General features: G+C 42.9%; 5 protein-coding genes across 12 annotated transcripts; all 5 read right to left on the bottom strand.

Annotated features, from left to right (window-relative positions):
• Positions 1-580: 580 nt before the first annotated feature.
• On the bottom strand, positions 581-3,723 carry LOC133136993 (zinc finger and SCAN domain-containing protein 2-like). Its single transcript, XM_061254931.1, has 3 exons — positions 3,263-3,723; positions 2,901-3,046; positions 581-2,758 (listed from the first exon to the last, which is right to left on the bottom strand). The coding sequence occupies exons 1-3, from the start codon at positions 3,471-3,473 to the stop codon at positions 1,826-1,828; spliced, it is 1,290 nt and encodes a 429-aa protein (XP_061110915.1). The 5' UTR covers positions 3,474-3,723; the 3' UTR covers positions 581-1,825.
• Positions 3,724-4,500: 777 nt separating this feature from the next.
• On the bottom strand, positions 4,501-7,008 carry LOC133136983 (zinc finger protein 664-like). Of its 2 annotated transcripts, none has more exons than XM_061254911.1 (3): positions 6,601-7,008; positions 6,041-6,126; positions 4,501-5,686 (listed from the first exon to the last, which is right to left on the bottom strand). In XM_061254911.1, the coding sequence occupies exons 1-3, from the start codon at positions 6,869-6,871 to the stop codon at positions 4,514-4,516; spliced, it is 1,530 nt and encodes a 509-aa protein (XP_061110895.1). In that variant the 5' UTR covers positions 6,872-7,008; the 3' UTR covers positions 4,501-4,513. The 2 variants fall into 2 exon arrangements, with proteins under 2 accessions (XP_061110895.1, XP_061110896.1); XM_061254912.1 differs by having other exon boundaries at positions 6,052-6,126.
• A 621-nt stretch (positions 7,009-7,629) lies between these two features.
• LOC133136981 (zinc finger protein 184-like) lies at positions 7,630-10,254 on the bottom strand. Of its 2 annotated transcripts, none has more exons than XM_061254907.1 (3): positions 9,827-10,254; positions 9,334-9,419; positions 7,630-8,987 (listed from the first exon to the last, which is right to left on the bottom strand). In XM_061254907.1, exons 1-3 carry the CDS (start codon positions 10,095-10,097, stop codon positions 7,806-7,808), a joined length of 1,539 nt encoding a protein of 512 aa, XP_061110891.1. In that variant the 5' UTR covers positions 10,098-10,254; the 3' UTR covers positions 7,630-7,805. The 2 variants fall into 2 exon arrangements, with proteins under 2 accessions (XP_061110891.1, XP_061110892.1); XM_061254908.1 differs by having other exon boundaries at positions 9,345-9,419.
• Positions 10,255-10,512: 258 nt separating this feature from the next.
• On the bottom strand, positions 10,513-13,809 carry LOC133136986 (zinc finger protein 629-like). Of its 3 annotated transcripts, XM_061254919.1 has the most exons (4): positions 13,384-13,809; positions 13,123-13,208; positions 11,877-12,753; positions 10,513-10,620 (listed from the first exon to the last, which is right to left on the bottom strand). In XM_061254919.1, exons 1-4 carry the CDS (start codon positions 13,694-13,696, stop codon positions 10,550-10,552), a joined length of 1,347 nt encoding a protein of 448 aa, XP_061110903.1. In that variant the 5' UTR covers positions 13,697-13,809; the 3' UTR covers positions 10,513-10,549. The 3 variants fall into 3 exon arrangements, with proteins under 3 accessions (XP_061110903.1, XP_061110902.1, XP_061110904.1); XM_061254918.1 differs by lacking the exon at positions 10,513-10,620 and having other exon boundaries at positions 10,690-12,753; XM_061254920.1 differs by lacking the exon at positions 10,513-10,620 and having other exon boundaries at positions 10,690-12,753; positions 13,134-13,208.
• A 1,393-nt stretch (positions 13,810-15,202) lies between these two features.
• LOC133136978 (zinc finger protein 180-like) lies at positions 15,203-22,609 on the bottom strand. Of its 4 annotated transcripts, none has more exons than XM_061254901.1 (3): positions 22,193-22,609; positions 21,886-21,971; positions 15,203-16,607 (listed from the first exon to the last, which is right to left on the bottom strand). In XM_061254901.1, the coding sequence occupies exons 1-3, from the start codon at positions 22,458-22,460 to the stop codon at positions 15,408-15,410; spliced, it is 1,554 nt and encodes a 517-aa protein (XP_061110885.1). In that variant the 5' UTR covers positions 22,461-22,609; the 3' UTR covers positions 15,203-15,407. The 4 variants fall into 4 exon arrangements, with proteins under 4 accessions (XP_061110885.1, XP_061110886.1, XP_061110887.1 ...); XM_061254902.1 differs by lacking the exons at positions 21,886-21,971; positions 22,193-22,609 and adding exons at positions 16,958-17,043; positions 17,462-17,885; XM_061254903.1 differs by lacking the exon at positions 15,203-16,607 and adding an exon at positions 20,899-21,722.

The raw sequence follows: 22,609 nt of genomic DNA, 5'->3' as shown, positions 1-22,609 counted from the left end.
CCGGCCCAGAAGGTCGGTTGGTTTTTGTTTTCGCCTTATCAGCAACCAATTCAGGCGACATGGCTCAGGCAGTAAGAGCAGTTGTCTGGCAGTCGGAGGGTTGCTGGTTTGATCCCCTGCCCGGGCTGTGTCAAAGTGTCCCTGAGCAAGACACCTAACCCCTAAATGCTCCTGACAAGCTGGTTGGTGCCTTGCATGGCAGCCAATCGCCGTTGGTGTGTGAGTGTGTGTATGAATGGGTGAATGAGAAGCATCAATTGTACAGTGCTTTGGATAAAGGCACTATATAAATGCCAACCAAATAAAGATCACTGAACTAAATTATGTTACAACAGTGAAGTCTGAGTGTGTGTTAGGTGGTAAACTTTTAAGTTATTTGTTTAGTTTTTTTTAAGATGATGGGGTAAATGGGCATTATGAAACAATATTAGGCTATTTGTTTATTTATATACGGTTTATAGAATGACCAGTAAGGCAAAACAATCAACAAAGGCGGCAGCAAAAAAAACCAAAAATATATGTAGCACGGTGAGGAACATAGCAGGTACATAAAACCTCAAATGACCGAAGGAAGACCGCATTCATGAATTCATTGCTTTATTCACAAAATTGAAATATGATTTTTGTTCAGAAAATCTCACAAGAAAACTATGTAATGAAATTACACTGTACTGAGGCCAGACACTAGGCCTACTTATAATGACATCAGGAGTCATTTGGGGCTATATTGTGCTGTTTAAGATTAGCTGGATCTTGTGACTGATATAAACTCACAAAGGAGGTTTTGGACATTTTACCAAAGAAACATCGCTGTGAATACTGAACATTTTCTACATTAACTTTGCTCTAGCAGGAACACATATAGAGTGCAGTATAAGTATTTGGACAGCAACAAACTTTGTATTGAAACTTTGGGTCTGTACTCCAGCACATTGGATTTGAAATTAAACAATGAATATGAGGTTAAAGACTAGTGATCTTTAATTAGAGGATGTTTACATCCATATTAGGTGAAGAGTATAGGCCAATTGCCACCATTTTTATACATAGTTCCCCAATTTCCAGAGGACCAAAAGTAATTGGACAAATTAACATGATCATACATAATGAGGTCATATTCAGTACTTGGTTGCAAATCATTTGCATTTGATGACCTTTTTCCTGGCCTGTGCTATAGCATTCTTCAGCTCCTGTTTGTTTTGGAGGCCTTTTTGCTGTCGGCCAAGTCTTCAGCAAGTGAAACGTACGCTCAATTGGATTCAGGTCAGGTGACTGACTTGGCCAGTCAGACACAATCCACTCTCCTTGTTTGCATGAGTAGTGTTTTTGCGGTCATTGTCCTGCTACAAGGCGGAGCACCGTTCAATGAGTTTTGAGCAATTCGGCTGGTACGGAGCAGAGGTTTCTGTACATCTTAGAATTCATCCTGCTGCTGGGGTCATCAGTCACATCATCAATTAAGAAAAGTGAGCCATGTCCCGTGTTAGTCACACATGCCCAAGCTGTAACACCGAAACACTACCACCGTGTTTCAGAGATGATGGCGGGTGCTTTGGACCGTGAGTAGCTCCTTTCTCTCTTCACATTGTTTGGCCATTCTTGACAGTTCTCGATCTGTTTGACATTTTGATGCAACGACAGCACCGCTGGCCAAGAAACAGCTGAAGAAGCCAAGTGTCCACTTTACAATTTCTGGACACAACGTTCACCCGATATTCCATCAAATAAATGCAGAAACAAAACAACAAAAATTGCTGTCCAAATAATTTTGGACTGGTATGTGCAGCCTGTTTATTTTTATAGAAACATCATTCTCCCCTACCAGTCAATTTCTACTATGAACTCTTTGGTGTGTTCTAAGGCTACTTGACTGAGCAAAACTCTTCCCACACTGGCCGCAAATAAATGGTTTTTCCCCTGTATGTATTCGCTGGTGCGTTATGAGACTAGACTGTTGCGCAAAACACATCACGCAATGTGCGCAACGGAACGGTTTCTCCCCAGTGTGAAGTCGCTGATGTGTGATGAGATTAGACCTCTGACTGAATCGCTTCCCACAGTGAGTACAGCTGAAGGGTTTCTCCCCCGTGTGACTTCTCTGGTGGACTTCAAGATGACTATAGTGTACAAAACTCTTTCCACAATGTGTACAACTGAACAGTTTCTCCTTTGTGCCAGACCTCCTTACAGTCTTTCCCGTTATCCCAGTGTTGAAAGCACAGGCGCTCAGAGTAGAGCTGGTCTCATACTGAGAGCCTGAGTGTGGCTGGGCTGGGCTCTCACTGCCTCTCATGTGTTTTACTGAGGGTCCATGTTGCTGCTGCTGGGGCAGTAATGTCCGATTCTCTCTCTCCACTGTGTGCACAAGTCTCTCTCTGTATTGACCCTGCTGTGTGTGAATGGCCTCTGATCTGAGCTCCTCACTGCAAGCAGACGGCTTCTCGCCCATCTTATCGAACCCCTCAACATATGAAGGCCCATAAGAGGATAGACTGAGTCTCTGGGCTACATACTCTTCCTCTTGCTCTGCCTTCACCACAAACTCCAGTCCACTGAGCTCCTCATCACCGTGTCCACACCTTTGCTGTTCACTCAGCTCCTCTAGGTCTCCTACAGGAGTGGGCCCCGTGTCCAATTCGTCTTCTACAGGGGAGAGCTCTGCATCCTGTTCCTCGCCTGCAGGTGTGGGCTGTGGGACACTGTAACACAAGTCCTCTTCTAGTTTCTCCTTCTTGAAAAGATCTGGCTCAAGTCTGAGCTGTAACAGAGGAGCAAAGAGATTATTGTGAATGCATGTTAAATCGGATGACTATGTGCCAGCATCTTATTCGCAAACAGATGCACAGTCTTAGGTGCTAATTTAGCAGCATTTGGTAGGTGAACAGCACAGGTGAACTCACCTGGTTCCTTGTGAGACTGGGCTGTAAAGGTTTATCCACCTCTTCCACAGCTGTGGGATCTTCCCCTCTCCTTGGTCTGAAGCTCCATTCTTGCCCAAAGACACTCTCTGCTGGTGGGAAATGTTCCACCAGAGTAGGGGAACAAACTGAAATACCAGCAATACTATTATTTACTTGGCAGCCATTTTTCATTCTGCTAAATACAGCCAACTAATTAACGAGCTAGCTACAGATCAGGCTTCCAACTACAATTCCGATTCATGACTTCATAATTCAAAAACAACGCTATGTCACGTTTATTCATATGGAATTGGACAGTCAAACGTCAACAACGTCACGGTTTTGTCCCGCGAGTCTCTCACCTGATTTCTTCCTTCGCGTCTTCATAAACTCGCGCTCCAGCACCTGTAGTTTGTGCTTCAGCGTTTCAATCTCCCTCTGACTCTGGGATATTTCCAAACGGAAAACAGCGCAGCTGTCGTCAACACGTCGGTTAATCTCAGTCACCGCTGCTTTCGCTAATATCTCCATGATGGACACTAACTGTGTCTGAAACGTCACAAAATTAGACATGCTTAGGGAGATATCTAGGCCCTCGTTATAAATAAAAAAATATCCTAAACTGACAGATAAGTCGTTTGAGTCTTCCTGTGCTGTGGGCTCAGAAGAAAACACAGCTGCGCAAGACCGCCGACGAATAAATTACCGTAAACAACGGAAAATAATCGCACACAGACACTCTTCAAGAGAACTGTTTACGTACAGGAATTATTACCGGACGCCCCGGAACTAAGAAAGGAACTGACCGATGTTACAATGAAAAATCATTTTGATTCAATAAATAAATAAATAAAACTTTTAATTCTTCGATCTAACACCACACACACTTCACCAATGGACGGTATCATAAAACTAATATGAGGCAATTATTTTCTTTATACACCGCCTACGAAATGAACGATAAAAAAGGTCAACAAATAAACGCAGCAGCAAAAAAAAAATGAAATAAATAAAAATAAATAAAAAATTGTAGCCGCACGTGAGGAAGAGAACAGGAAAGTAAAACTGAAATCACAGAAGGAAGACTGCATTCTCTGATCACATGCTTTATACATTATAAAGACATAAAATGCACTACATTATTCACAGAATTTACAGAAAACTATTAAACGAAATTACACTGTATTGAGGCCAAAGACTACTTAAAATGACACCTGGAGTCAGTTGGGGTAAGATTGTACTACTTAAAATAAACTGGATTTCATAAATGACAGATAATTCCACAATAGAGTTTTGGCAGCTAATTTTGCCAAAGAAACATCACTGTGAATACAAACAAATTTGTTGGCGAATTGTATCAAGTCAAATCAGACAATGATTCTTCTTATTATACAGTGGGCTCCAGAAGTATCCACACCCCTGGCTGGCAATGCCAAAAATACTTTAAAAAAATAAACAAGATGATTACTGAGAAACTCAAAATGTTGAAGATGTGAAAAATATTGTAATTATTGTTTGCTCCTGTTTGCTCCCGTTTGCTCCTTACTCCACAGTTCAACTAATCTGACATTTATATGGAAACATCACCCCCCCCCCCCCCCGGAATGGACATGTCAATTTCTACTATGAACTCTCTGGTGTGTTCGAAGGCTACTTGACTGAGCGAAACTCTTCCCACACTGGCCACAAATAAATGGTTTTTCCCCTGTATGTATTCGCTGGTGCGTTGTGAGACTAGACTGCTGGGCAAAACACATCCCACAATGTGCGCAACGGAACGGTTTCTCCCCAGTGTGAATTCGCTGATGTGTGATAAGATTGCACCTCAGACTGAATCTCTTTCCACAGTGAGTACAGCTGTACGGTTTCTCCCCGGTGTGAATTCTCTGGTGTATTTTAAATTGACTGGAGTGATCAAAAGTCTTTCCACAGTGTGCACAAATTAACAGTTTCTCTCTCATACCAGACTTCTTTACCAGACTTCCCACCTTCCCAGTGTTGAAAGCACAGGTACTCAGAGTAGAGCTGGTCTCATACTGAGAGCCTGAGTGTGGCTGGGCTGGGCTCTCACTGCCTCTCATGTGTTTTACTGAGGGTCCATGTTGCTGCTGCTGGGGCAGTAATGTCTGATTCTCTCTCTCCACTGTGTGCACAAGTCTCTCTCTGTACTGACCCTGCTGTGTGTGAATGGCCTCTGATCTGAGCTCCTCACTGCAAGCAGACGGCTTCTCACCCATCTGATCAAACTCTGTAAAATACGAAGGCCCAAAAGAGGACAGTGTGTTTCCAGAGACTTCCATGGTGGTAGGAGCATGTTGTAGCTGTGTGTGAATTGACAGATTCTGTGAGCAATGTTCTATAGCGGTAGAACAAACTGGATCATCAGTCTCTATGTCACTGTCCCCCTGTGTAAAGGAAGTCCAAAACTGACTGTCTCTCTCATACATTACATACTCAGAGCCCAGATTGTTGAGTCTTCCTGCACTGGGTTCACATCCTGTCTGATTGAGTCTCTGGGCTACATGCTCTTCCTCTTGCTCTGCCTTCACCACAAACTCCAGTCCACTGAGCTCCTCATCACCGTGTCCACACCTGTGCTGCTCACTCAGCTCCTCTGGGTCTCCTACAGGTGTGGGCTCTGTGTCCGGTTTCTTCACATCTCCTACAGGTGTGGGCTGTGTTACCTGTTCCTCTTCCACAGGTGTGGTCAGTGGGTCACTGTAACACAAGTCCTGTCTCTCCTGCTTGATAAGAACTGGTTCAGCCCTGACCTCCATGTTTGCAGACTGTAACAGAGGAGACAATAGATTACTCTGATTGAACCCTAGCAGTTGGTGATAACTAAATCCATATGAGATGATATTTAAAAGTATTTAGGCATGGGTGCAGACAGAGAAACCAAAACAGGACAGAATGAAACTAAACCTGTTAATGCAGCTTTCATATTAACAGTCATATGGAGCTGTGAATATTGCATAATGCATGTTTTATCTGTAGATCACATCACCGGTGTAGCAGATTAACACCTATTAACTTAAATGTACAACCCCTGAAAATTAGAACTTTGCACAATAGTAACAGTTTGATTAGTGTGATATCGGAATCGATTCCTAGTGTGAAATGACTGTAAAGGTGTCTACCTCTTCCACACCTGCAGGTTCTCCATCTCTTCTCAGAATGAAGCTGCACTCCTGACCAAATACTCTCTTTCTGTGCTGCTCTTCCACTGCATGACAGGACAATTGGACACACATACAATTGATGTATATGATAAATAAATATGCACAGTAATCATGTGTATAATATTACTTTACTACGTGGACCAAGTTAGGAGGGAATCATTCAGACAGCCTCAGTGTCCCCTTTCCAACCCACCCCAAAATCATTAGATTATGGTTTTGTGTTTTGTATTTAGGTTTCTCTTATTAATCGATGCAGTCTGTGTGCGTTTACAGCTGTTGTTTTGATTTTTAGTTACCATATGGCTAGTTAACTTGCACTAGCGCTATATAGTGAAGTTGCATCTTTACTTGTTGGTCTAGGAATGTTTTTGGCCAGGTTGCTGTGTCTATTAATATACACAAAATATTTCCCCAAAGCACACGCAGAAAATAAACCACATCATGCTTTCTCCATATTAATATTCTTAAGGCAAATACACTCACAAACATCATTACGTAACAAAATATGCCGCACTCACATTCACCGAAAACTTGAACTCCCACAGATCGAGTTTTGACAGGACTCTCACGAGCTCGTTCCATTGCCCCTTTCCGCGCCGTCGTCAGCTCGTGCTGCAGCAAATTTAGTTTATTTTTCAGCGCTTCATTCTCATCTAAACTGCTAGATATTTTCAAATACAAAACTGAGGAACTGTCGTCAAAAAGTTTGGTAATTTCTGCGATCGCTGTCTTTGTCATGATTTCCATAACAGTGGTTATCTGTGTTTGAAAATGAGTATAATTCGTCATATTACCGAGCAATTTTAATCAAGCTCTTAAATAACAAAATAAAACAGCAATTCTTTTTTTTTTGGTATCTGCCTATACAATTGGAACGACCAACGAGGATCCGTGGCTGGCTTTGCTTGTTGGCTGAGAAGCGAGCAGCTTTGTTGTAGGTGAAGACCACGACCATTTTCGCAGGTTGATGACGTAATGTTTTACCGTAAATACCGAGTAAAAATAGCTAAACAATTGACAGAGCACACTGCTTAATGCGAAGTGCGTATAATTTGTGTTAATGCGTTTATTTAATTCCAGCAAAATCAACAATGGCAATGACTAATGGAAATAAATATGAACATTAATAAATATGTGGCTTATTGAAACATTTCCAGGAAAATTTGAGGGGATCCCAGTGATCTTGGAGACCACAATTTCCAGGAAAAATCAGCAGAAACATTTAGCTGTTACTGTACACTTTAGCCAGTCTGTATCTTGGATCATCCCAGTAATAAAATGCAGCATTGGCCTTTGTGTAGGACAAGCACATACTTGTAGTAACTAGTAGCATGGTACAATACCTCCTATGTTACCCCAAAATGTGTGGATGTCAGATCATATAAGACACTTTACTGTGCAATTCAATGTGTGTAAAAACTGCAATATAGCAGCAGGATTGCAAGTATGACAGGGCTAGCGTGGTTTCTGCCTCTGGTGCCTTCTGTCTTCTGGGTGGGGGTGTGCTGATGTTCAGCTCAAACAAAAAAAAGAAGTCAAAACTACAATTTTAGATTAAAACAATTTATATATTATGAAAGCCACATGAAGGGTAGCACTCATGTGTGATGTGGTCATTCAATATATCGCAAACATACAGACTAATAACACAGATAACATCTCAATCAAAACGGTTCATTTCAACAGTGAAATCTGATGAGTTTGAAAGAAAAGTATTCTCACACTAGTTACAACTGTACGGCTTCGCTCCTGTGTGAATCCGCTCATGCGCAACAAGATTACTCTGGTGAGAGAAACTCTTCCCACACAGGGTGCAGTGATACGGTCTCTCTCCTGTGTGACATCTGTGGTGCGCTCGGAGGGTAGCTCCTCGAGTGAATCTCTTCCCACACTGTGTGCAACCAAACGGCTTATTTCCGCTGTGAACCCTCTCATGTTGCACAAGATTACCTTTGTGATTGAAACGCTTCCCACACTGCGTGCAGCGGTACGGTTTCTCTCCTGTGTGAATTCGGTGATGCGAGGTGAGATAACTACAGCGGTCGAAACTTTTCCCGCAATATGTGCAAATGAACAGTTTCTTTCCAAAGTCAGCTTGTCCATTAGTCTTGCCCTTCTTCCCAGTAATGGAAACAGTGGTACTCAGAGTAGAGCTGGTCTTGTACTGAGAGCCTGAGGCTGGACTCTCACTGCCTCTCATGTGTTTTACTGAGGGTCCATGTTGCTGCTGCTGGGGCAGTAATGTCTGATTCTCTCTCTCCACTGTGTGCACAAGTCTCTCTCTGTACTGACCCTGCTGTGTGTGAATGGCCTCTGATCTGAGCTCCTCACTGAAAGCAGACGGCTTCTCACCCATCTGATCAAACTCTGTAAAATATGAAGGCCCAAAAGAGGACAGTGTGTTTCCAGAGACTTCCATGGTGGCAGGAGCATCTTGTAGCTGTGTGTGAATTGACAGATTCTGTGAGCAATGTTCTATAGCAATAGAACAAACTGGATCATCAGTCTCTATGTCACTGTCCCCCTGCGTAAAGGAAGTCCAAAACTGACTGTCTCTCTCATACATTACATACTCAGAGCCCAGATTGTTGAGTCTTCCTGCACTGGGTTCACATCCTGTCTGATTGAGTCTCTGGGCTACATGCTCTTCCTCTTGCTCTGCCTTCACCACAAACTCCAGTCCACTGAGCTCCTCATCACCGTGTCCACACCTGTGCTTCTCACTCAGCTCCTCTGGGTCTCCTACAGGTGTGGGCTCTGTGTCCGGTTTCTTCACATCTCCTACAGGTGTGGGCTGTGTTACCTGTTCCTCTTCCACAGGTGTGGTCAGTGGGTCACTGTAACACAAGTCCTGTCTCTCCTGCTTGATAAGAACTGGTTCAGCCCTGACCTCCATGTTTGCAGACTGTAACAGAGGAGACAATAGATTACTCTGATTGAACCCTAGCAGTTGGTGATAACTAAAGCCATATGAGATGATATTTAAAAGTATTTAGGCATGGGTGCAGACAGAGAAACCAAAACAGGACAGAATGAAACTAAACCTGTTAATGGACCACACGCTGAGCTTTCATATTAACAGTCATATGGAGCTGTGAATATTGCATAATGCATGTTTTATCTGTAGATCACATCACCGGTGTAGCAGATTAACATCTATCAACTTAAATGTACAACCCCTGAAAATTAAAACTTTGCACAATAGTAACAGTTTGATTAGTGTGTTGTAAAATAACTATAAAGGTGTCTACCTCTTCCACACCTGCAGGTTCTCCATCTCTTCTCAGACTGCAGTTGCGCTCCTGCCCAAAGACTCTCTCTCTCTGCTGCTCTTCCACTGCATGACAGGGTGATTGGACACACATACAATTGATTTATATGATAAATAAACAGTAATCATGTGTATAATATTACTTTACTACATGGACCAAAGGTATCATTCATTGGAAGTGCCCCCCTTCCAAACACACCCCAAAAAAGCCCCTCCCTCCAGATTATGTTTTTTCTCATGGTTAGGTCTGTTTTTCACATATTGTAAGGTGTTCTGAATGAGAACGGCCGCTAAATGACTAATGTGATATTTGGCCCTAATTCTAAATGCTAAATTTAAGGAAGAGTGACTGAAGAGGAAATAGCCGTCATACAAAATATATTCCCCCAAAGCACACGCAGAAAATAAACTTTCTGCATGTTAATATTTACAAGGCAAATACTTTCACAAATATCAAAACATAATATACTCACGTTCACCGAAAACTTGCACTCCAACGGATCTAGTTTTGACAGGACTCTCACGAGCTCGTGCCATTTCCTCTTTCTGCATAGTCCTCCGCTCATGCTGCAGTATCTGTAGCTTGTTTTTCAGCGCTTCATTCTCATTTAAACTCCGAGATATTGTCAAACACAAAACGGAGGAACTGTCATCAAAAAGTTTGGTAATTTCTGCTATCGCTGTCTTTGTCATGATTTCCATAATAGTGGTTATCTGTGTTTGAAAATTAGTATAATCCGTCATTTTACCGAGCAAGTTTAATCCATTTGTTAAATAACTGAATAAAACAGCATTAATTTTTTTCCGTCTCTGCCGAGATGACTGGAACTATCGATCAGGGGCCGGGGCTGGCTTTGCTCGCTGCCTGAAAAGCGAACAGCTTTGTTGTGGGTGAAGACCATGACCATTCATTGTCGCAGGTTGATGACGTAACATTTTACCGTATATACGGAGTAAAAATCGCTAAACAATTGACGGAGCTCACCGCTTCGTGCGATGTGTGTATAATTTGTGTTAATGCGTTTATTTAATTCCAGCAAAATCAACAACTACAATGACTAATGGAAATGAATATGAACATTAATAAACATTAATAATAAATATGCAGCCAATTGAAAATATTCCAGGAAAATTTGGGCGGAAAAATCCTTGTGATCTTGGATACCACGATTTCCAGGAAAAATCAGCAGAACCATTTAGCCGTTGCTCCACTGTAGCCAGTCTGTATCTTGGATCGTCCCAGTAATAAAATGCAGCATTGGTCGTTCTGTAGGACAAGCACATACTTGTAGTAATTAGTAGTAAAGTACAATACCTCCTGTTACCCCAAAATGTGTCCTTGTCAGATCATATAACACACATGGAACCTTTTATTGTGCAATTCAATGTATCAAAACTGCAGTATAGCAGCAGGATTGCAAGTATGACAGGGCTAGCATGGTTTCTGCCTCTGGTGCCTTCCATCTTCTGGGTGGGGGAGTGCTGATGTTCAGCTCAAACAAAAAAGAAGTCAAAACTACAATTTTAGATTAAAACAATTTATATATTATGAAAGTCACATGAAGGGTAACACTTGAGTGTGATATGGTCACATTTCATGATGTTTCTGAAGAAATTGTCTTTTTAACCCGAATACACTCAGTCAGCACTTTAATAGCTATTCATTAGACTGATTATTTAGACTGAGGAAATCTTCAGCTGCTGTAGCCTATCTACTTAGAGGTTTGACGGGTTGTGTGTTCAGATGCTCTTCATGCTCTTCTGCATACAACTGTTGTAATGTGTGGTTATTTGCATTACTGTCACCTTCCTGTCAGCTTTGACCAGTCTGGCCCTTCTCCACTGAACTCTCTCATTAACAAGGCGTTTCTGCCCGCAGAACTGCTGCTCACTGGATGTTTTTCGCACCATTCTCTGCAAACTCTTGACTGTTGTCCATGAAAGTCCCCGGAAAGCAGCCGTTTCTGAGATACTCAGACCACCCTGTCTGGCACCAACAATCATTGCACATTCAAAGTCACTTAGATAATTTTTTTTCTTCATTCTGATGGTTGATGTGAATATTAACTGAAGCTCCTGACCCGTATCTGCATGATTGTATGCATTGCACTGCTATTGGCTGATTAGATAATCACATAAATAAGTAGGGGTACAGGTGTTCCTAATAAAGTGCTCAGTGAGTGTATATTGCTAATATACAGATCACTAATATATATATACCATTTCAATCAGAACTTTACTTCAACAGTGAAGTCTTCTGGGTTTGAAGGACCTTTGAAAGAAAAGTATTCTCACACTAGTTACAACTGTATGGCTTCACTCCTGTGTGAATCCTCTCATGCGCAACAAGATTACTCTGGTGAGAGAAACTCTTCCCACACAGGGTGCAGTGATACGGTCTCTCTCCTGTGTGACATCTGTGGTGCGCTCGAAGGGTAGCTCCTCGAGTGAATCTCTTCCCACACTGTGTGCAACCAAACGGCTTATTTCCGCTGTGAACCCTCTCGTGTTGTACAAGATTACCTTTGCGATTGAAATTCTTCCCGCACTGCGTACAGCAGTACGGTTTCTCTCCTGTGTGAATTCGGTGATGTGTGATGAGATGACTACAGCGATCAAAACTCCTCCCACAATATGTGCAAATGAATGGTTTCTTTCCAAAGTGAGCTTGTCCATAAGTCTTGCCCTTCTTCCCAGTGTTGAAAACCCTGGTACTCAGAGTAGAGCTGGTCTCATACTGAGAGCCTGAGTGTGGCTGGGCTGGGCTCTCACTGCCTCTCGTGTGTTTTACTGAGGGTCCATGTTGCTGCTGCTGGGGCAGTAATGTCTGATTCTCACCAATCTGATCAAACTCCTCAACATATGAAGCCCCAAAAGAGGGCAGTGTGTTTCCAGAGACTTCCATGGTGGCCGGAGCATGTTGTAGCTGTGTGTGAATTGATAGATTCTGTGAGAAATTTTCTGTAGTGTTAGAACAAACTGGATCCTCAGTCTCTACATCACTGTCCCCTTGGGTAAAAGAAGTCCACAGCTGACTGTCTCTCTCATACATTACATACTCAGAGCCCAGATTGTTGAGTCTTCCTGCACTGGGTTCACATCCTGTCTGATTGAGTCTCTGGGCTACATGCTCTTCCTCTTGCTCTGCCTTCACCACAAACTCCAGTCCACTGAGCTCCTCATCACCGTGTCCACACCTGTGCTGCTCACTCAGCTCCTCTGGGTCTCCTACAGGTGTGGGCTCTGTGTCCGGTTTCTTCACATCTCCTACAGGTGTGGGCTGTATTACCTGTTCCTCTTCTACAGGTGTGGGCTGTGGGTCACTGTAACACAAGTCCTCTTCCAATTTCTCCTGCTTGATAAGAACTGGTTCAGTCCTGACCTTCTCCTTGTTTGCAGACTGTAACAGAGTAACACAGCAGTTGGTGATCACTGAATGTCTATGAAATAAAATAACACTTAGCAGTGTTTATAGTATTTAGACTGAGACTGAGAAACGAATACATTACAGAATGAAACTGAACCTGTAATCGACCATAAGTTCATATTAATATTAACAGACACATGAAGCTGTGGACATTGCATGATGCAGGTATTATAGTCAGCCTCACAAATGTGTATTCTACCACATCACTGGTGTGGCACATTATCATCTATAAAGTGAAATGTACAGAACAAACTCATTCAATTAAAACTTTACACAAAGGTAACAGTTAGCATAGTGTGACATCTGGTTCCTAGCGAGAAATTACTGTAAAGGTGTGTCTACCTCTTCCACACCTGCAGGTTCTCCATCTCTTCTCAGGCTGAAGCTGCACTCCTGCCCAAAAACTCTCTCTCTGTGCTGCTCTTCCACTGCATGGAATGATTGAATGTAGTGTTATTACATTAACTACAACACCAATGTACATCAAGTGTATTATATTACTTTACAACATGGACCAAGTCAGTAGGGAATTATTCAGACAAATTGCAAAAGGGCCGAAACCACATCATGTTTTCTCCATGTCAATATATGAAAAGTAAATACCTTCACAAATATCATTCGGTAACAACACATCCTCATTTTCCGTTAAAACCTGAACTCCTACAGATCGAGTGTTGACAGGACTCTCACGCGCTCTTGCTATTCCCTCTCTCTGCCGTCGCGCTGTCCTCAGCTCATGGTGCAGCAACTGTAGTTCCTTTTTCAGCGCTTCATTCTCATGTAAACTCCTCGATATTTCAAAACACAAAACTGAGGAACTGTCGTCAAACAGTTTAGTAATTTCTGATATCGCTGATTTTGTCACTATTTCCATAATGGTGGTTATCTGTGTTTGAAAATGAGCATAATTCGTCATTTTATCAAACGATTTTACTCCACCATTTAAATGCCTTAAAAAACAGCAATTCTATTGAAGAATGGAACTATAAATCGAGAGCCGGAGCTGGCTTCGCTCGCTGCCTGTGGCGCTAGCACCTAAATTGCAGGTAAAGACGCAGGTTGATGGCGTAACAATTTACCGTAAATACTGAGTAAAAATGACAATGAATTTGATGGAGCCCTAGGCTTCCCAGTGAACAAAAGAAGGAATCTAGACGTTTAGAGGTCTGTAAATCTGGGACTGAGAGACGTTTTGACACAATTAAATTAGCCCAGTTTAGTGCAGGTTCCACTGTAAAAACAGCTAAATCCACACAGAGGCCTCTGTCCAGATTCAAATTCAGGATGTTCTTGTTGTGAGATGATGGTGTTATCCACAACGCCACTGTGCTACCACATAGCTCTAGCTACAAATCCCTCTATAAAAAAACTCTCAACAGAAATCTCATGAAACTATGGGAGGAGATATGCAATGGGACGAAAACATTGATTGTCAAACATGATCTGGACACAATAGCTCAGTGTCTGGTAATAAATTGAACTCCACTCATTTAATCCCCACGCAGGAACAGATGGAAATGTCTCGACTGAAATAAAGTGAAATTGCAATGCAGTTGATTTCTCAACTGTTGCTGATTTTCTTAGTGCATACGATAATAACGCCATACAATGTAATTTGAATTAGATTTCCACTTAGTCACTTCAAAGCAACCATGTTTTTAAGGGCCACAAACTGGAATGTTCTTGACTGGTCAAGTCAATTTCCAGACCTAAATCTAATTGACCATGCGTTTCACTTGCTGAATGCAAGAATGAAGGCAAAAATCCCCACAAAAATAAAACAGGAAGTGTAGATTGCTGGCAGGTCATCGCCAGGGAAAATGCCCAGCACCTGATGTCATTAAATGCAAAGGACTTTCAACCAAGTATTACAGTAAATTTGACACCAAGATAATGCAATTAAACCCTCCCCCACCCAATGATTTATGGTCCCCTAAAATAGCGTAGTGGTTAAGGTAAATGACTGGGACATGCAAGGTCGGTGGTTCTAATCCCGGTGGAGCCGCAATAACATCCGCACAGCCGTTGGGCCCTTGAGCAAGGCCCTTAACCCTGCATTGCTCCAGGGGAGGATTGTCTCCTGCTTAGTCTAATTAACTGTAAGTCGCTTTGGATAAAAGCTTCAGTCAAATGTAATGTAACAATGCAATGTAATTTAAATCCAATGTGCTGGAGTACAAAAATTGTGTCGCTGTTCTTGTGCCAAAACAACAAAAAATGTGTGACAGTCCAAATACTTACAGACAGCACTGTATGATACACTTGGAACATTTTATTGTGCAATTCAATGTGTCAAAACTGCAGTGTAGCAGCAGGATTGCAAGTATGACAGGGTTAGCATGGTTTCTGCCTCTTGTGCCTGCTGTGTTCTGGGAGGAGGTTTGCTGTTGGTCAAATAACAAAGCCAGATCTACACTCGAAATTAAAACATTATCATTTTATTGAAGCCACATGACGGGAAACACTCATGCTTGATGTTGTCGAACGTTTCCGTTCATTTTGTGAGCCAAATGTCCTTTTAACTGAAATACACTGCTAGCATACAGACTACACACCGTATTCAATCAAAGTCGTATATTTCAACGGTGAAATTTTATGAGTTTGAAGGGCCTTTTTCCCCCCCCACATTAGTTACAGTTGTACGGTTTCGCTCCTGTGTGAATCCACTGGTGCGCAACAAGAGTACGCTGGCGAGCAAAACTCTTCCCACACAGGGTGCAGTGATAGGGCCTCTCTCCTGTATGACTTCTGTGATGTGCTCTAAGGTTAGCCCCCCGAGCAAAGCTCTTCCCACACTGCGCGCAACCAAATGGTTTATATCCGCTGTGAAGCCTCTCATGTTGCACAAGATTACCTTTGTGACTGAAGCACTTCCCACACTGCGTACAGCTGTATGGTTTCTCCCCAGTGTGAATTCGGTTATGTGAGGTGAGATGACTATATCGATCAAAACTCTTCCCACAGTACGTGCAAATTAATGGTTTCTTTCCAAAGTCAGCTGGTCCATTAGGCTTGCCCTTCTTCCCAGTGTTGAAAACCCTGGTACTCAGAGTAGAGCTGGTCTCATACTGAGAGCCTGAGTGTGGCTGGGCTGGGCTCTCACTGCCTCTCGTGTGTTTTACTGAGGGTCCATGTTGCTGCTGCTGGGGCAGTAATGTCTGATTCTCTCTCTCCACTGTGTGCACAAGTCTCTCTCTGTACTGACCCTGCTGTGTGTGAATGGCCTCTGATCTGAGCTCCTCACTGCAAGCAGACGGCTTCTCACCCATCTGATCAAACTCCTCAACATATGAAGCCCCAAAAGAGGACAGTGTGTTTCCAGAGACTTCCATGGTGGCAGGAGCATCTTGTAGCTGTGTGTGAATTGACATATTCTGTGAGTATTGCTCTAAAGCATTAGAACAAACTGGATCATCAGTCTCTATGTCACTGTCCTCTTGGGTAAAGGAAGTCCATAGCTGACTGTCTCTCTCATACATTACATACTCAGAGCCCAGGTTGTTGAGTCTTCCTGCACTGGGTTCACATCCTGTCTGATTGAGTCTCTGGGCTACATGCTCTTCCTCTTGCTCTGCCTTCACCACAAACTCCAGTCCACTGAGCTCCTCATCACCGTGTCCACACCTGTGCTGCTCACTCAGCTCCTCTGGGTCTCCTACAGGTGTGGGCTCTGTGTCCGGTTTCTTCACATCTCCTACAGGTGTGGGCTGTGTTACCTGTTCCTCTTCTACAGGTGTGGGCTGTCGGTCACTGTATCGCAAACCCTCTTCCAGTCTCTCCTGCTTGATGAGAACTGGCTCAGTCCTGACTTTGTCCATGTTTGCAGACTGCAACAGAGGAGCCCAGCAGTTGGTGAGAACTGAATGTGTATTAAATAAAACAACGTTCAGCAGTTTATAGTTTATAGCTTGATGGACTTGGAAACCGGAGCAGGACAGAATGAAATTGAGCCTGATACAGCACCACTGAGCTTTAATATTAGCAGTGATATCAAGCTGTGAACACTGCGTAATGCTTGTTTTATGGTATTTGTAGACCACATCACACGTTTATTTTACAATCACATCGCTGGTGTAGCACATTATCATCTATAAATGTACAGAGCAACCTCAGAGGAACAATTTGCAAAGTGTGATATCTGGTTCCGAGTGAAAAATAACTATAAAGGTGTGTCTACCTCTTCCACACCTGCAGGTTCTCCATCTCTTCTCCGACCGAAGCCGCACTCCGGCCCAAAGACTCTCTCTCTGTGCTGCTCTTCCACTGCATGAAATGATGATAGATAAATAAATGTGAGAATAAATATGCACAGTAAACATGTGTATAATATTACTTTAATGCCTGGACCAAGTTAGTAGAGAATCATTCAGACAACCCCAACTCAGGCCAAAAAAACTACGTTAAAATCGTAAGTTTCATACAACGTTCGTGAATATCTTTCATTTCCTCTTCAATTCATGAAACTTTTGACCGTAATCTAGCTCCATACTGTAAAGGTGTTAGAGCGCAGGCAAAACTGTAATTTGGCCTTAAATGCTAAATTCAAGCTCATTGAACACATTTTTAGGTAACAACATTACCTAAAGGAAAGAAACCATATAATGCTGTCTGCGTGTCAATATTTCAAACGACCATATTTGCAAATATGTGTGATTCCTTAACCACAAATTCTCATATTCACCGATAACTTGAACTCCAACAGATCGTGTGTTGACAGGACTCTCACGAGCTCGTGCCATTTCCTCTTTCCGCATAGTCCTCCGCTCATGCTGCACCAACTGTAGCTTGTTTTTCAGCGCTTCATTCTCCTGTAAACTCCGAGATATTTCCAAACATAAAACTGAGAAACTGTCGTCAAAAAGTTTCGTAATATCTGCTATTGCTGTCTTGGCCATGAGTTCCATAATAGTGGTTATCTGTGTTTGAAAATTCGTATAATTCGTCATTTTACCAACAATTCTACGCCACCCTTCAAATGCCTTAATAAAACAGCATTTATTTTTTTCGTAGCTGCGTAGATGAATAATTGGACTATCAATCAGGAGCCGTGGTTGGCTTCGGTAGCTGAGACGCTAGCAGCTTTAGCTAGTTATGGGTGAAGACGACTTATTTCCGCATGTTGATGACGTAATAATTTACCGTAAATACTACGCAAAAATTGCAAAAAGACATTGACAGAGCCAATTGCTTACTGCTGGGAGCCCACGTCATCAATGTAAATGAATCGATTAATTCCGGTAGAATAAACGACGATAACAACGATTATTGATGGATATGAATAAAATATGGACATTAATACTTTTGTGGCCTATTGAGGCGTTTTCCAGGAAAATCTGAGAAAAAAAATCCCAGTGACCTTGGAGACCATGACATAATTTCCAGGAAAAATCTGCAGAACTATTTAGCTGTTGCTCCTTTTGGGCCAGTCTGTATTTTGGATCATCCTGGTTATAAAATAGTGATTGAATGCAGCATATTCGTCTTTGGGTAGGGCAAGCATAGACTTGTAATAACTAGCCAAGTAGTAATAATAAACTGTAATAATAAAATGTATATCCTAATAATAAACAGTTTTACAAAGTGCTTCAGACCAGTGTTAAAGAGCGATTCACAACAAGCAACACTAACGTTTTCAATTCAGTTCTATGACTTACGTGGAAATGCTTCGGTATTTTTAAATATTGTAAAGGGGTGAGGCGGCACGGATGGTGCAGAGGGTAGCACTGCCGCCCCACAGTAAGGAGGTCCTGGGTTTGAATCCTGGTCGGCCGGGGCCTCTCTGTGTGGAGTTTGCATGTTCTCCCCGTGTTTGGGTGGGTTTCCTCCCACCAGGTACTCCAGGTACTCCGGGTTCCTCCCACAGTCCAAAGACATGCAGGTTAGACTGATTGGAGAGTCTAAATTGCCCGTAGGTGTGAGTGTGTGAGTGTGTGAGTGTGTGAGTGTATGAGTGTGTGAGTTAATGGTGTATGTGCCCTGCGATGGACTGGCGACCTGTCCAGGGTGTATTCCTGCCTTTCACCCAATGTATGCTGGGATAGGCTCCCCCGCCCCCGCGACCCTGTTCAGGATAATGAATGAATGAATGAATGAATGAATGTAAAGGGGTGTGATTTGGTTAGAAGCAGTGGGAAATGCCCACATAAACCATGATTAGTTGAATCATCAATGAATTAACAATTTCCCATTTGCACGACTCTGCTGGGCCAAAACCTGTTCCAGATGAGCCATAAGGCTCATTCCAATCGCTTATTTTTCTTCACTCTTTTCCTTTCCTTGCTCCTGACCCGGAAATCGATTGAGGTCTGCCATCTTTAAGAGCATTCCAACCCCTTAGATCAGGGGTCGGCAACCCTGGTCCTGGAGAGCCGCAGGGTGTGCTGGTTTTTGTTTTTGCCTTAAGACCAGCAACTGATTCATACCCAAGAAACCAGGTGAGGCCAGTTAACTGAGTAATTGACAGCTTTAATTGATCAATTAAGTGCTGAGTAACAACAAAAGCCAGCACACCCCGTGGCTCTCCAGGACCAGGGTTGCCTTAGATGTTCCTTCTCAGAGCTAGAAGTAGAAGTTAGGAAACGGCCAATCTTTCCTTTGAGCAAGAAAACATCAGTGCATCCTGACATATAAACGATCAACCTGTGGATCCACCTTTCCCTGTCTTTACATTACATTACATTAATGGCATTTGGCGGATCTTATCCAGAGCAACGCATCGTTGATTAGACTGAACAGGAGACAATCCTCCCCAAGGAGCAATGCAGGGTTAAGGGCCTTGCTCAAGGGCTCTTATTGTGATCTCACAGATCTTATTGTGGCTACACTGGGGATTGAACACGTCTGTAACCGACCTGGCTTCGAACTGACATTTGAAGGAGCAAGGACATTCCTAATTCACATTTTTCTTCACTTCCCTGTCTTCATTTATTTTATTCTTGCCACTTTTCTTAGCCTCTCCCGATGGGTGGAGCAACTAGATAAAGAGGTGAAAAAGACATAATTGCAATGAACACATAATGAACACATAATGAACACATAATGTCATCTGGCCTTTCTGACCGATTGTGACCCAAGAAACCAGGGGCCTGTACAGGGCTCAAGAGTACTCCCATTTTAGAAGCATTTTCTCCCGCAATTTGATGTGCACAAACTGCACAAAAATGATAGTGTAGAGGCCCGGGGCCTGTTGCACAAAGCAGGATTGTTGAGTTAGCCAGATAACTGCACCGAGTAAAAACCTGGACCCCACCCAAATCTGGAACATGGACTGATGTAAAAAGAGCTGCTCTGTGTTTTATTTTGGCTAACTGTGTAGTCCTGCCTTTGCGGAGCAGGTCACAGGTGACCCGAATTAACGGTGTAATCAACTGCCCTTTAACTGATCAGCTGTTGCGCTACTCAAATTCTGAGAAACAATGAAAACCACCAGGCCCTGTGGCTTCCATGACCTGGGCCTGTTCCACAAAGCAGGATTACTGGGTTCTTCTGGGTTGTGCTACGTGCAGTTATCCGGATAACTCAGTAATCCTGCTTTGCGGAACAGACCTCAGGAGTGAGGACCACTGGGTCAGACTTCCATCCATGTTCACTTTTCTTCCTGACTCTCCCAATACTAGATTGGCAAATTGTTTATTTTTATTTTTTATTTTTTATAAATGTCTCAATAAGAAACTCAATTGTGCAATAGGTCATGTCACTGTGCTGTTGAGTGTGCCTATGGGGACCGTTGGAAGATAACCATTGGAAAAACACATTTGAATCCCTCCAGGTTACATGGTGGAGACAAAAAGTTCACCCAGCGTACAGCACTTTTTGTGTGCAATCCAATGTGTGTAAAAACTGCAGTATAGCAGCAGGATTGCAAGTATGACAGGGCTAGCGTGGTTTCTGCCTCTGGTGCCTTCTGTCTTCTGGGTGGGGGTGTGCCAATGTTCAGCTCAAACAAAAACAAATAAGTCAAAACTACAATTTTATTTTATTAAAGCCACATGAAGGGAAACACTGATGACAGTTGTTGTCATGGCGATTCATGAATTTTGCGAGCAAACTGTCTATAATACATTGTATTGTCTAATGTAAGGAATATTAATACATGCTATTTCATCACGGTTTTTCTCACACTAGTTAAAACTGTATGGTTTCACTCTTGTGTGTATCCTCTCATGCACAACAAGATTACACTGGTGAGTGAAACTCTTCCCGCACTGAGCGCAGTGATACGGTCTCTCTCCCGTATGAATCCTCTGGTGCGCTCTAAGGTTAGCTCCCCGGGAAAATCTCTTCCCGCACTGAGCACAACTGAATGGCTTGTTCCCGCTGTGGACCCGGTCATGTTTTACAAGATTACCTTTGAGACTGAAACACTTCCCACACTGTGCACAGCTGTACGGTTTCTCCCCGGTGTGAATTCGGAGATGTGAGATGAGACGACTGCAGCGGTCAAAACTCTTCCTGCAGTACATGCAAATGAGCGGCTTCTTTCCAAAGTCAGCCTGTCCATCAGCCTCCCCCGTCTTCTCAGTGTCCCCATCAATCTCTAAGATGTCACTGTCCTCTTGGGTAAAGGAAGTCCACAGCTGATCATCTCCCTCATACATCACATACTCAGACCCCAGGTTGTTGAGTCTTCCTGCAGTGGGTTCACATCCTGTCTGATTGAGTCTCTGGGCTACATGCTCTTCCTCTTGCTCTGCCTTCCACACAAACTCCAGTCCACTGAGCTCCTCATCACCGTGTCCACACCTGTGCTGCTCACTCAGCTCCTCTAGGTCTCCGACAGGTGTGGGCTCTGTGTCCAGTTTCTTCCCATCTGCTACAGGTGTGGACTGTGTTACCTGTTCCTCTTCCACAGGTGTGGGCTGTGGGTCACTGTAACACAAGCCCTCTTCCAGTTTCTCCTGCTTGATAAGAACTGGTTCAGTCCTGACCTCCATGTCTGTAGACTGTAACAGAGGAGGCAAGAGATTACTCTGAATGTATCCCAGCAGTTGGTCATAACTCAATGGCTATAAAATCTAAATAACATTTAGCAGTATTTATAGTGTATAAATGAGAAAACCAAGCGGTATTTGGTTCCTAGTGTGAAATGACTAAAGGTGTGTCTACCTCTTCCACACCTGCAGGTTCTCCATCTCTTCTCAGATTGAAGCCGCACTCCTGCCCAGAGACTCTCTCTGTGTCTTGCTCTTGCACTGCATGAAAGTGATAGGAAGTATAGAACTGATTTATATGAGAAATAAACATGTACACTAATCATTAATGTGTATAACATTACTTTACTACATGGAATAATTAAGTAGGGAATCATTCCGACAGCCTCAGTGCCCCCCTCATAATCCCACCCCAAAGTAGCCGCTCCTTTTAGATGAGTAGATTTTGATATCATAACATAATAATAAATCCCCATATTCACCGAAAGCTTGAACTCCAACAGATCGAGTGTTGACAGGACTCTCACGCGCTCTTGCTATTCCCTCTTTTTGTTCTCGCGCCCTCAGCTCATGCCGCAGCGACTGTAGTTTCTTTTTCAGCGCTTCATTCTCATGTAAACTCCGAGATATTTTCAAAAATAAAACCGAAGAACTGTCGTCAAAAAGTTTGGTCATTTCTGCAATCGCTGACTTTGTCATGATTTCCATAATGGTGGTTATCCGTGTTTGAAAATAAGCATAATTCGTCATTTTACCAAACGATTTTATTCCACCTTTCAAATGCCTGAATAAAACAGTATTTTTTTGGAGCTATCTTGATAAAGAATGGAACTATTAATCAGGAACCGTGAGGCTGGCTTAAATTGCTAGGAGTCCCTAGCAGCTAAGGTGGAGGTGAT

The sequence above is a fragment of the Conger conger genome, chromosome 9, assembly GCF_963514075.1.
Source record: "Conger conger chromosome 9, fConCon1.1, whole genome shotgun sequence".
Classification (NCBI taxonomy): domain Eukaryota; kingdom Metazoa; phylum Chordata; class Actinopteri; order Anguilliformes; family Congridae; genus Conger; species Conger conger.
The sequence above is the reverse complement of the archived record's forward strand: the minus strand, read 5'-3'. Positions and strand labels throughout refer to the sequence as shown.

What these genes read in the sequence shown, in the direction of transcription:
- LOC133136993 (XM_061254931.1), bottom strand. Translation starts at nt 3,473, where the DNA reads ATGTCTAATTTTGTGACGTTTCAGACACAGTTAGTGTCCATCATGGAG. An exon ending in GACGCGAAGGAAGAAATCAG is followed by an intron (nt 3,047 to 3,262) that starts GTGAGAGACTCG and finishes CTGGTATTTCAG; the next exon opens with TTTGTTCCCCTACTCTGGTG. An exon ending in CCAGTCTCACAAGGAACCAG is followed by an intron (nt 2,759 to 2,900) that starts GTGAGTTCACCT and finishes CCTCTGTTACAG; the next exon opens with CTCAGACTTGAGCCAGATCT.
- LOC133136983 (XM_061254911.1), bottom strand. Translation starts at nt 6,871, where the DNA reads ATGACGAATTATACTCATTTTCAAACACAGATAACCACTGTTATGGAA. An exon ending in AGTTCAAGTTTTCGGTGAAT is followed by an intron (nt 6,127 to 6,600) that starts GTGAGTGCGGCA and finishes CCTGTCATGCAG; the next exon opens with TGGAAGAGCAGCACAGAAAG. An exon ending in AACCTGCAGGTGTGGAAGAG is followed by an intron (nt 5,687 to 6,040) that starts GTAGACACCTTT and finishes CCTCTGTTACAG; the next exon opens with TCTGCAAACATGGAGGTCAG.
- LOC133136981 (XM_061254907.1), bottom strand. Translation starts at nt 10,097, where the DNA reads ATGACGGATTATACTAATTTTCAAACACAGATAACCACTATTATGGAA. An exon ending in AGTGCAAGTTTTCGGTGAAC is followed by an intron (nt 9,420 to 9,826) that starts GTGAGTATATTA and finishes CCTGTCATGCAG; the next exon opens with TGGAAGAGCAGCAGAGAGAG. An exon ending in AACCTGCAGGTGTGGAAGAG is followed by an intron (nt 8,988 to 9,333) that starts GTAGACACCTTT and finishes CCTCTGTTACAG; the next exon opens with TCTGCAAACATGGAGGTCAG.
- LOC133136986 (XM_061254918.1), bottom strand. Translation starts at nt 13,696, where the DNA reads ATGACGAATTATGCTCATTTTCAAACACAGATAACCACCATTATGGAA. An exon ending in ACCGAATGATATTTGTGAAG is followed by an intron (nt 13,209 to 13,383) that starts GTATTTACTTTT and finishes CATTCCATGCAG; the next exon opens with TGGAAGAGCAGCACAGAGAG. An exon ending in AACCTGCAGGTGTGGAAGAG is followed by an intron (nt 12,754 to 13,122) that starts GTAGACACACCT and finishes ACTCTGTTACAG; the next exon opens with TCTGCAAACAAGGAGAAGGT.
- LOC133136978 (XM_061254901.1), bottom strand. Translation starts at nt 22,460, where the DNA reads ATGACGAATTATGCTTATTTTCAAACACGGATAACCACCATTATGGAA. An exon ending in TGTTGGAGTTCAAGCTTTCG is followed by an intron (nt 21,972 to 22,192) that starts GTGAATATGGGG and finishes ACTTTCATGCAG; the next exon opens with TGCAAGAGCAAGACACAGAG. An exon ending in AACCTGCAGGTGTGGAAGAG is followed by an intron (nt 16,608 to 21,885) that starts GTAGACACACCT and finishes CCTCTGTTGCAG; the next exon opens with TCTGCAAACATGGACAAAGT.